The sequence below is a fragment of the Mytilus galloprovincialis genome, chromosome 6 (genome assembly GCF_965363235.1).
Source record: "Mytilus galloprovincialis chromosome 6, xbMytGall1.hap1.1, whole genome shotgun sequence".
NCBI classification, from domain to species: Eukaryota; Metazoa; Mollusca; class Bivalvia; order Mytilida; family Mytilidae; genus Mytilus; species Mytilus galloprovincialis.
Genome location: NC_134843.1, coordinates 44,774,043 through 44,787,529, shown reverse-complemented (window position 1 = coordinate 44,787,529; position 13,487 = coordinate 44,774,043). Strand labels below are relative to the sequence as shown.

The 13,487-nt window shown below is 31.2% G+C and overlaps 1 protein-coding gene across 1 annotated transcript; it reads right to left on the bottom strand.

Moving 5' to 3' along the window:
- Nucleotides 1–665: 665 nt before the first annotated feature.
- LOC143079688 (metalloproteinase inhibitor 4-like) lies at nucleotides 666–8,737 on the bottom strand. Its single transcript, XM_076255176.1, has 6 exons — nucleotides 8,673–8,737; nucleotides 7,330–7,448; nucleotides 4,532–4,638; nucleotides 3,888–3,987; nucleotides 2,486–2,604; nucleotides 666–992 (listed from the first exon to the last, which is right to left on the bottom strand). Exons 2-6 carry the CDS (start codon nucleotides 7,442–7,444, stop codon nucleotides 807–809), a joined length of 627 nt encoding a protein of 208 aa, XP_076111291.1. The 5' UTR covers nucleotides 7,445–7,448; nucleotides 8,673–8,737; the 3' UTR covers nucleotides 666–806.
- Between the last annotated feature and the right edge of the window lie 4,750 nt (nucleotides 8,738–13,487).

Genomic DNA, 13,487 nt, shown 5'->3' with positions numbered 1-13,487 from the left:
ATAAGCAACACGACGGGTGCCGCATGTGGAGCAGGATCTGCTTACCCTTCCGGAGCACCTGAGATCACCCCTAGTTTTTGGTGGGGTTCGTGTTGTTTATTCTTTAGTTTTCTATGTTGTGTCGTGTGTGCTGTTGTTTGTTTGTCTTTTTCATTTTTAGCCATGGCGTTGTCAGTTTGTTTTAGATTTATGACTTTGACTGTCCCTTTGGTATCTTTCGTCCCTCTTTTGTAGAAGTCAATCTACTTTCCTTTTGAAGTAAGTAAGAATTCCTTGGAATTCGACATGATAAAACTCTCCGCAAAAAATAGACAACAATACAGAATAGCATAGTTTTAAACTTTATAGCTTGTTGTTCGGTGTGAGCCAAGGCTCCGTGTTGAAGGCCTTACCTTACTCTAAAATTGTTAACTTTTATATATTGTTATTTGGATAGAGAGTTGTCTCATTGGCACTCATACCACATCTTTCTATACCTATGTGTACAATATCATTAACCTTTTTTATGCTTTATATGGCAATAGAATAATTGTACTACCAGTTAAATTTGAAGTTGTTGGGTATACGACATTCAGACCGCAATAAAACAACATAAAATCCAAAGAAAAATATACATTTGTGTAAAATTGTATACCTCACGCATGATGACGAAAAATAAAATATAATTACAGTGGTTTCTACCTGTTTATTTAAGACATAGGAATAAAAAAAATATTCTCTAAATTTATAATTAACAATCAATGTTTGTAAAACTATTATAAATATTGGGACTAACTAAATAATGTTATCATTTGAATTCTCATATTTCAACGTTCAATGACGTTAATGTAACTTCTGAAAATATTCTGAGCAGACGGACATGTTTTCCAATGACACCGCCTCCTAAATTTACTTCGGGCACAGTAAGCATTCTGTACGGCCTTTACATGGAACGCCATCTTACACGAGTGAATAGACGCCTTGCATATTTGGTTTTCTGTACATGTAGTAATCTAAAAGCAAATAATAATGATAATTAAAGACTAATCCCCTCACATGTGTAGTTTTTATGTAAATAGACATTCAGAACCGTCAATTTTGTCTTTTTCAAATATCTAAATCTAATGGACCAGGTTCAAACCTTGAAAACTTAAGCTATTGAAAACAGTAAAGGATCAAAGCCTGTTTAGTGAGTATTATAGATGTACAATAAACTTCATGTCCTTCTTTAATATAGCTGTAAATAGTTATCAAAGATACCAGGATTATAATTTAGTACGCCAGACGCGCGTTTCGTCTACATAAGACTCACCAGTGACGCTCATATCAAAATGTTTATAAATCCAAACAAGTACAAAGTTGAAGAGCATTGAGAATCCAAAATTCCAAAAAGTTGTGCCAAAAAAGACATTATGTTCTTTTTTTATAGGCATAGCTCTAAACAGATTGAATGCTCTTTCAAGTTTAATGTAGCTGTAAAGGCCATAAGATTTGAAAGTGTTCAGACACAAGAGAATGACAATGATTATGAAAATATAATATATATAACAACAAAATCTTCACAATCTCACATCAGTTATGTTTAATTTACACACGAGGCATGTATATACTGTTAAAGGTAGACACAGTCACGTAGCTTATTTTTTATTGTTAACATATTATGGAAACATATTACACCTTAAGAACGCAACATGCGGGGTGTTGGCTTTGTTTGATACGGGGTTGCGATTTTGAAGCGGAGAAATATCGATTAAGTGAAGTCAAAGTATCATATTAATTTTGTAGAATAGAATTGTTCATAGAATAATGATATAATTACTACATGTTTATAAATTTTAAATTGATTCTGTTCGATTTTTAAAACAGCGGATGTTTAATGCGTTTTTTTATAATGGCATAACAAGCTTTCTTTGCAAATTGGATGGTTCTACCTTTATACCTACTGTTGTTTTCTAGAAAAAAATCAGTCTAGAAAATTTTCTTTATTCATTTGTTGCAATTGGTGGTAAAAAAGCTTTCAGTAAGAATTTTAAGATCGGTACTTTCTGGCTTGATGTCCTTTTTTTTTGCCTTTTGTATGCCGATCTAACCCTTGAAACTTTAGGAGTCTATACTTTGTTGTGCTGTTACGTCGCTCTGAGATAAGAGGGAGGACTGAGCTTTCATAAATATTTTGTTAAACCCATTATTATTTATTCATTACTATTCAAAGACTCGGTAATTCAGGGGTTTTCGTTGGTTCCAATCTGTCATATTTATTTTTTTGTCTTTTATCATAACTCAGTCCAGTTGTTTTTTTTTACTTTGAATTTTTTAACATTTTGTCATATCGGGACCTTTACGACTTTCTTTACGGTATTGGTATTTCTTACACATGTATTATTCCGTCTGGTGAACTATATTTGCTAACATAGTAGACTGATAAGCAACTGTACCACGTTTCTTCTTGCTTTTATATTGATCTCTTTTTGTTATGCATTTGCAAGTTAAAATATATATAACTTACCTCGCAACCACAATTATATAAGTTATTTAATAATGAGTTCATCTGGCAATTAGGGATATTTTCCCACTTGGTTGCTATGTCACATAAACCTACTCCTAATCCATTCGCATCTCCTGGGCCTAAAACAGATGGAGAAAAAAAACGTTTAATACATTTTAATGACGTTTTTTTTAATACGACATATAAGTAAAACAATTTCATAGTATTACACTAGAGCTATAGTAGTAAAACGCTTACTGCTAATAGTTATCAAAAGTACCAGGATTATAATTTAGTACGCCAGACGCACGTTTCGTCTACATAAGACTCATCAGTGACGCTCATATCAAAATAGTTATAAAGCCAAACAAGTACAAAGTTGAAGATCATAGAGGATTCACTAAACAATACTAGAATCTGATAGATTATCATTAAACACTCCAACCATTCGTAAACCATAAAACACTAGATTAAAAGCTGGATGACAAAGATCTAATAAAAAAAACTAGTGTTAACCTCCACATATTCAAATACATGTAGATTTCAGATGTCCCAAGAGTTTGAACAAATCACAGGTTCCCCATAGAAGTTTAAATAAATGACTGTTTCCGAAGACTGTGTGCATGTCCTTTATTTACTTTTGTCGCTTGGTCGACCATGTTATTTCACTCAAATAATATTTTAAAAGTAATTCCTCTGTGTTCTTTTTAAAAGTCACACAATTTTTTCTCAATTTTGTCATGTCGAAATCTTAATCAATTGGAAAAAAAGATTGATTTGATATGAACACTTTTAACTGATTGTACAATGTTAATAGTTTTTTCTATAATCAAAGTTTGATCTCAAAAGACTATGTAATATTTATCATAAATTTTATTAATTCTGATTTCGTTCAAATATATTTTCAGGCAGTAAACGACTGTTTTATTTTTGTGTGTGTTTTGTTATTATTTAATTGATTATTCGAGCATAATGTTTACATGTATTGTTTTCAATATAACGGAATTTTAAGTGACTATCGTACAAATGAAAGGTTTAATTATCAATAAAACCAGGTTTAATCCACCATTTCATAGATCATGAAATGCCTATACCAAGTCAGGAAATATGACAGTTATTTTCAGTTCGTTTGATGTGTTTTAGCTTTTAATTTTGCAATTAGATAACGGACTTTCCGACTTAAATTTTCGTTGGAGATCGGTATTTTTGTTTATTTTTTACTTTCTACTTAAAGACATATTGATCTTTTCATTTTAAAATTGCAAAAGACTTTACATGAAGTGAACTGTCAGGACGAAGAATAACGATAAAGGCCGAAAAACATTCATTTGGTTAATAAGTTCTATTTTTTGAGACATTTGTTGATTGTTTGGACACCTCCTATTATATACATATATCAAACATTGCTATAACATCAACTTACCACCAAGTAAATAATCCCCATCCTTGTCTAAAGTAACACTACATAGTGAGCTCGTTTCTATGTGTATGACAGTTCCTTCCGAAATACTATGTGTATTATCCTATAACAAGAAACATATTATACTGCATCAACTCTATGTTTCTTGATATTATCGGAAAACATGTCTAATCAAAATATGTAGGATTTTTATAATAAAGTATAGCAACTATAAAATTATAATACTTTCACATATTCTGATAATGCACTTAATCAGCTGGTTTTATATTTGCGTTTTGTTTTTACCATAGACTTTTGAATAAAACTCTATTTCAATACGTATGTAGCAAAAGAAAGCAGTTGAAAACCCAAATAATCACGACAATTCATAGCTGTTAAGTTTCGATGCAGTAGATACACACAGTGTCGAAGAGAAAAGGAGCTTCCTTTGCATTATGTGCAACGTAACTATCCTTAACATGAAGCATTGGTTAATTAAAGTTTTATTATTCTAATAAGGCTCTTAAAAATAGTATTTTTTTAGGTTATTCCCAAATTATATGTAGAGCACGATAATTAATAGCATATTAACTATTATACTGTTGTCTGCTTTTTCTGTTTCGATCTACCTATACATGTACATGTACTTTTTGTGAAATATTACTTACCTTAAATACTTTCTTTACTCTGACAGTATAGATAATACTCCTCTGTGGATGACCAACTGGAAGCACTGGTACTGGAGCATTTGAGTCGATCACATCGCCACGAATAACTGAAAAATATAAAAGATTTTAAGAGGATGATAAAAAGTTTTAAATCAAAGGTCATCGATATTAAAATCAATCAAAGAGCAAACGGACATTAAAGGCAACTTACTACCTTTCACACACAAACCTAAATTTAGACAAACACATGTTTTTGTGTTGATTTTAAGGTGTAATACCACCAAATCATGGTACGTCACATCCGGTTGTATACGAAAGTAGGTCGAAAAAAATATTCCCTTGAATTTGACAGTTGTAGGTAAATAATCCTACATTTTATTGCAGTAAAATCATTTCTGTGTCATAAACATATGTCTTGGGTATTTTTTAATATAGACTAAGTTTTTATAAAAATCATTAAATGCAATTTCATTTTGTTTATAACTTGAATTATCAAACGATTTTAAGACAGGAAGCAATTCAGTTCCGGCATTTATAGTATTGCACAAGGGTAGTATCTGGCGAATAGTACTATTCTGTAAATATTCACGAATAAAAAAAAAAGAAACGTGGTATTGTCACCACCACAAATGAAACGTATACGTACTCATCCGTGTAACAAATAGTCCATGATGTTATATAAAACATTCCAAGATATGATTTCAACTTTATCTTTAAGAATTCTAATTTCACAAATTCCCAAGTACACAGCAAGTTTCTATCTTGAAAATTCAGATAGGAAAAGGTTGTTTTTTTAACAATTTTATCAGTTGGGATATATCGGAGATATATATAAACCATTACAATGTTGCTACATAGTAACGTTCGAACTGAATCGGGAAATGAAAAAACATATATTTTGTCTTGAATATAACTTCTCAGACAAATCTTTTTCTGGAACCCTATGTGTAAGTAAAAGTTATATAATCTCTAATCAATGCTGTCGTTTCTTTTAGGTTGAATAGAACAGATGAGTTCAGTATACTTAACACATTTGTCAATGAACATTTTTGAATATAATTGCAAAATAAATCTGAGTTATAGTTCTTTGTACCTTGTTTAAAAAAATCAAATTTTAAAGTCTTTTAGATGTTGTATACTGAGATTAGTAAAGTTAAGTTTTTCGCAACTTATAATACTTCTTCATACAAGCGCTTGTGCCGCCAAAACATTTCAAATTGTAAAGCAGTGCAATTTGATTGTTTATTTCACATGCTCCTCTCAATTTTTTAATATGGGTTTATTCATGACGACTTTTCTCATATTTACTTTTGTATCGAATGAACAAGCTTTTTCATCCTAAAAGAACTCAACTTTCAAGTTACGTATGTGAAAATATTTAATACTACGAGTCAAAATAGTGAACATGATAGGATTAAACACATTATTTCTAGAGGTTATTGATGTGTAAACCGGGGTGTTTAACTCACAAACAGAGTAAAAGTCCGAAGGAGTTTTGTCTCAAGTTTGTGAGTAAGAGCCCCGGTTTACACATCAATAACCTCTAGAAAAAAAATGTGTTTAATCCCTATAATTCTGAAGCCAAATATTTACGATTTTTAATTTACGTTTTGTTTGGTGGCTACTATAATTACCATCAAATGCACGTTTGACAGTCTTAACTAGGAAGTTGGACGCCATATTGACTTTCTAAAATCCATAAATGTTTGATAAATGCAACAGAATCTAAAATGAAATAGCACCTACCTCAAAAACTTCATTTTAATGAGATAGTATCCGAATTTGAAGCGTACAAGTAACGAAATAATATTTCCCTTTAAAGTTTTCATTCGTATGACGTCGTGTTTTGTCATAGCGTAAATTATCTAACTTGAAATCGTTCATGAAATTTCGCAAAATTCAAACTTTTAATTTTATGCATTTTCGAAGCTTTGATGCATTATTTCTTGTTTTGTTATATGCATTAGAATAGAAATAACTGGAATAAATGTATTTGTTTTTAATCTCAATTTGCTGAAAATTCCGTGATCCCTGCAAGCATGTGTATCACGCATGAATAGATTACGAAAGTAGTTTCGGAAACATGGTTTATCGAAGTGTAAACCAAGATACAAATTCTAATTGACCAATCCAATTCATGTTTTTGTAGATATGCAAATCATATAAGAATTATAGAATAATGAATTCGTCTAAAATGTTTTCTGGATGACATATCTAGACTTTAAACGGTGATACAATCTGAATTTAAGCTACGTTTGATAAAATGGCCTCATCCAATGAAACACTTTTAAGGGTTGACCGGTATATAGAAATCTAGTTATATGAATTCTGTCATCCCATTGTAAAACTCACACGAGGTTGGAATGGGAAAAGTACAACGCTCTATACAAGCTCTGGCAACTACTCTATGAGGATTCAGCAAGTGTTTTGTTTCCAGCAAAAGGTTTTCTGCCCATTTCCAACATATTCTGACATTCTTATTTTCCCACTCTTTATCTATGTGGGGCCACTTTGAAAAAAATACTTATGGGAATCAATGTAAACTTGTTTACGTCCTAAATATGCATGGAGCATTTAGCACTGGCAATTAATCAATCATTCATAAGTGAAAAGGTTCAATGAACAAATGATTTAACCTAAATGATTGTCAACTAGTTTACCTGCATATATGATATGCATATAAGTTTTTGTATGAAGTATATGCGATACAGGGAACTTTAATATAATCAAATTTGTATAATATTTCGTAGATTATAACCATTTTAAGAACCTCTGGTGATCTTAATTACTATACATACCATAGGCAGCTCTGCAAAAATCTTCCTGGTGGTGTCCTTTGAGACACGAACATCCATATACTGCACTCAAGGAACTTACTAATATCAAAATTTTTGTTAACAGATGAGAATCCATATTTCTGTAAAAAAATATATATACATGTATATAAAAAAAAAAACCAAATGATTAAAAATTACCAAATCTTTTGTTCAATGAATTATTACAAAAAGAGAGAAAAAAACATTTGGTTTCATCCAAAAATCCCAAATCTGAATATCTCTATTCATCATGTGTATTGCTGTTTCTTATGTCGTTGGTATTTTGTGAAATAGCTAGAAAAAGCAAACACTCTAATTATCTAGTGTAACGTCACTGCTTTTGCACAGTATTCTCAACATTGTGAAATAAACTTTTTGACATTTACGTCTTATGCAATTTCGATAAAAATAATGATAGGTACAGAAAAAAAGAACTCTAAGATTCATACTCATAATTGTGTACGCGAGTCACGCGTTTCGTCATCAAAAGACTTTTTGGTAATGCTCGAATCAAAAAGTTTAATGGCCAAATCAAGTATGAATTTCAGAGCATAAAGAAATCAAAATTAAGGCTGTATCAAATACATTTGAACAAACAAGCCAAATGACCACCAATGTCCTAAGATGTCCTGAGACAATTTTGTGTCTTTATACCCGTCTTAAAAAACATAAAGACACGAATCTGTCACAAGAGAACTTAGATAGTCATTCGATATGCAGGTTACATTTTTATCTTTTCTCCTTAATGAGAAAATCATTACGATAGCATAAAGTGGTAAGAAAGTGCTTCTATCCCCATAGAAAGCTGTAGTAAGATTTGCCAATGGTTTTCTGAGTTTTGATTTTTAATGCTTTTCAACTTCTTCTTGGTTTTTTCCCTCCAGGCGAGTATTGGTTTGGATAATAACTGAAAATGTGTTCTTGCTTTCTATGATACAGACACATCAAGCTGAATTTTAAACATGTTAGTTAATTAGATGAACAGTTTGAATCAAGACATTCTTGAAATTATCCGAAGAAATAAGGCGACCAGGTCTTAACTGAGAAGAGGCAATTACCTAATTAAAAACTTAAAAGTCGTTAAATTGACACAATCGATTGAGCGAGGCGAACACGTTACAACGAGACCGAATAACGCCGTTTCGAATGGGTATTTAAAGTACATCTAATTATGTGCATAATATACTATCATATAGTTGTTACAAATTTTTGGCATTTCATCTCATAAATATTTAATTTATGTTTACTTTATGTAAATTTTTCCTTCTGAAAAGAAGAAAAAGGTTGTTTTTTTGTTTTTGTTTTTGCTTAAATTTAAAGATTACCTTTGTTACCTGCCAAGATCAGTTCAAAATTATACAAACTATATATGTTTCTAATCGTTTATATAGGTTGAAAGAGCTTTTTTTGACAGAGTCATTTTTTTCTTCAATTTTTGACGTCTATACCTACGTTGTCATCCACATAACAATGTAAAAGTGTGGTTGATGAATCATGAAATATTATGAAACATAGAGTTGTCATTGGACGACTTTGTATCTATTTACCTATTGAAATATATGTCACATGCGACAATTAATATCGTGTCACCTATCCTAATAATGTTAATTGATTGATTCTAAGGAGAAACTAATTTGTAAAAATCAGGTAAAATATCACTTATTAAGTCATATACATGTTTTATGGCTTCCTTTCTTTTTATGACATTAAATTCATATTCCCACATACCATACATGTTATAGTCATCCTTCTTCCTGGATAACTAGAATCTGTGTTTTCACTTTGTAGCAACCTGCTTACTTAAAAGTATGTTTATGTCAATGTTTGTCATGTACTAATCGTGATCTTAATATATCAATTGAGGTTTCCCATAAAATCCAGGGCTGAACTATCGAATTCCTCCTTCCGATTCTCTTTGAAAAAGGAAATGAAATACACCAATCGAATTCAAGTTCGAATGAATGCACATTCCTTGTACTTTGCTTTGAAATATATTTGACTGGTCATCATTTAAATGCCAAAAAAACGTAATCTGTATTGATACAAATCCAGGGCTGGTTTATCTCATTGTTTTTTTTTTTTTGATTGTGTTGCAAAAGGAAATGAAATACACCAATCGAATTCAAGCTCGAATACTTGTACATTTCTCTTACTTTGCTTATGAAATCAAATATACATCTTACTGGTCATCATTGAAATGACAAAAAACGTAATCTGTATTGATATAAATCCATGGCTGGTTTATTTGATTGTTTGTTCGGATTATGTTGCAAATAATATGAAATACACCAATAGAATATTCAAGTTCGAATGGTTGCAGATTCCTCTTACTTTGCTGATGAAACTTCTAGATTATCTTAGACGTATTTGGACCAAATTTTTGGAATTTTGGATCCTCAATGCTCTTCAACATTGTACTTGTTTGGCTTTATAAATATTTTGATATGAGCGTCACTGATGAGTCTTATGTAGACGAAACGCGCGTCTGGCGTACTAAATTAGAATCCTGGTACCTCTGATAACTAACTATTGCTCACCATTTAAATGACAGAAACGTTATATTTCATTCGTTTGATGTGTTTAAGCTTTTAATTTTGCCATTTTATTACGGACTTTTTTTTTTTTGATTTTCCTAGGAGTTCGTTTTTTTTTTTTTGTTATTTTACTTTTTGTAGATATGAAAATTTTATCGATGAAGCACTGGTGCCGCTACACATATTCATTTCATTTTGACTGACAAGCTAACGATGATTAAGTGTCGATCCTTCAAGACCCTAGGGACTGGAACTTCAGGTATATGACAAGCTTAAACATGTATTTATGGCTCAACCCTCTCCTATATCGGTACAACGATGTAACATCAAAATAATGCACTTGATACCACGAATATTACTTGCATGTACTTATCTGACATTCTATGACTACAATTTTGTCTAAAAGGTGTCTATACATGTATTTGTCATTATCATACAAGCAAAATGTAAGTCAGTGCCCTAGAAACGGATTGAACATGTGTTGTCGTTTCTACACGTTTACGCGAGTTTAAAACGTCTCTTATTGGTTCAACCAACTTCCATCAGGTATACGCTCGTAGCATAAATACCTGATGCTTTTGAAAAGTACACTCGAACCTCAAACAAAGATACATATAAAAGCTGAAAAAATCGACCTCCTCCTCATAGCTATTGACTTCAGTATAGACATGATTTAAATTACACATTTAAATGGAAATTTCATGTTATTACATTAAATCAACAGTTGAAGGTCTCTCGGTTAGATTTGAATAACCGATATTGTCCATATTTTCTGTGTTTTTCCACTGTTTCCATCTGTTTAATGTTTGGTCTGTCTGCCTATTTCGTTGTTTTGTATTTTTTCATTCGTTAATTTTTCTTATAGAGGTCTGGTCATATCGACCCTTTTTAATTGCATGATTTGATATCTTCTACTTAATGTTTGAAGCTTAGTCTAAACTGATAAATCCTAAAATAGCTACTTTGTTGTGTTGCTTCCACAAGTTTTGTAAGTTTAACTTCCTACACTTTTGGTTTTGAATAAGATTTCGTGTCACGAAATAAAGTAGGTATCATATTGGTCTGATTAATTAGATCCTGCAACGTTTGTTGTCCTTGAGATAAAGAACTAAAATGTCGAAATGAGGTTATGCCGAAATCTTTGACATGCAACATACCACCTACGAATTCCTTCACGGATGTTGCAAGGGTTTCTCAACGAGGCATTCGCCGTTTACTAAGTAGTTTATTTTATGGATAAATGTTAGTACATGTATATTGATAAATACACTATTCAAAGACCTGACAACAGTCCCAGTCAGTGTTAAATTGGTAACATATACAACAAAAAGTGTAATCATTGATAAATAAGTTTGCATTTATCTTATCTACATTACTGTTAAATTGTTCCTTTTAAAACTGTTACACGATGATGGCTGCTGTACCCATATTTTGACTATTTTATTTATTATGTCTGTTTAGTTCACGCATCATTGTAAATATAACGGAATTTGATGAGACTGTCATCAAAGTGGGTGTTTAGCGCTTTAAAACCAGAATTAATCCACCATTTTCTACATTTGAAAATGCCTGTACCAATTCAGGAATATGACAGTTCTTGTCCATTCATTTTTTGATGTGTTTTGTCATTTGATTTTACCATGTGATTATGGACTTTCCGATTGGATTATCCTCTGAGTTAAGTATTTTTGTGATTTTACTTTTTACATGATATAAAAAAACATCACAAAACTCAGAATTCAAGTTTATGTTCAAATGACACTATTTTTGGGCGAATGAATTGTAATGAAAAAGTATCTATTAAATGACATTCTTCCAATGTTTACAGCAACAAAATCTATCAAATATATATGTATGATCAACATGCACCTCTATTTCTTAAACTGTGTCTTGCATTGTTACATAAGGATTTCAAACTTCTAACTTTTGATAAAACAAAATCTTGATTTGAGCTGGGACTGTCAATATATATAATGTCGCAGATATGAGTTAAATCATTACCCAAACATATATTTTTTCTACGCGATGTCTTTCATAAAGTGTATTTCTTTCTAACAAAAATGTTAACCTGCACGTTTAGATCGTTTGTTTCTAATATACGTTTGCAAAATTTGCATGCAATTTTAGCGTTTTTATGTGCAAATGCTGCATTTGTTTCTAAATTTAACCGTTAATCGATAATATTTATAAATTTCTCTGCAGCAATATTTTCCCCTACAAGAAATGTTTGTTTACCAACAACAACATGCGCATGCAATTTGGATAAATTAAATAGGGTCAGTTCCACTGATATGAGCGTCACTGATGGGTCTTGTGTAGAGGAAACGCGCGTCTGGCGTACTAAATTATAATCCTGGTACCTTTGGTAACTATTGAACGATGCAGTTTTATTCCACTTTTCTAGTGTTAAACAAACGTTAACAAATATAGTTTATAAAGCTATCGATAGAAAGAAATGCACTCGTTATAAACAATCTTAATTTTGATAAACTATGTACACGGCCGACACTCGGCTAACCGAGAGATTGGTCGGTTAATCTATATTGAGTATGCGGCTATATCGGCGGTTGGTCTGTTAATCGGGTTGGCTAAAGTCTGTTAATCAGGTGTTATCGAGAAAATCATTGAAAGTTCAGCATGTTTCATTGTATAACTTTCTAAATATATTTTCATCATAAAAAGTATTCATGTCTAACAAAACAATTCAAGGTACTGAATTCAGTGGTGTAATTATTATTTTTCTAGCTTCGATGTACGATCTATAAAATGAAAAGGCGGGTTACTCATCAATAAATTTATACACATTTTACACACATAAAATGTACACAAAATGACACATTGGTTAAATTTACTTGCATTCAATATTTTGAACATCGAAAAAAGAAAGGCATTATGTTTGTTAACCATATTGATATCATTGTGTGAAAAATCTACACGAAAATCTGTATTTTGGTGACATAAATCAATCTTTATTTAAAACCTGGTCTGTTAATGGGTCGGATGTATAAAACCCGGTCTGTTAATTGGTCTGTTAAGAGTTATAAATGGCAATAAAAGTATAAATTTTATTGCTATATGGGGTGTTATCGGATCAAATGAGTAGGCTCAAGACGAGCGGCTAAAATATACGAAAACAACACATGAGCAATGAAACATAACATATACGGAAATAACACATGAAATTGAAAATTGATAAAAATGGTTTCAAAAAGTGTAATATTAAAGTAATATTAATTTCATCCAAGAATGATCGCATATATCATGTTGATTCTGTTTAATTGTCATGAATGACACAAATTTGTCATCTACATTGGTAACCAGTATATAAATCAGAGATAAACGTCGTAATGTAACTAAACATCAGTAAGTAAAATATATTGGGATGACAAAATATGAAAAATAAAGAAATAATAATGAGTAAGATAAATAAAATGTAGAAAAAATTTAACAATTTAAAGAATACAGAAATAAACAATACCCCCAATCCGGACCCTCATGGTATACACGATAATCTGGATGGAAACGCAAAATATAGAATAATATATAAGGACAGTAGAGAGTGATACATTGCTAAAAACGAGAGAAAAATAATACTTGTTTAAGAAT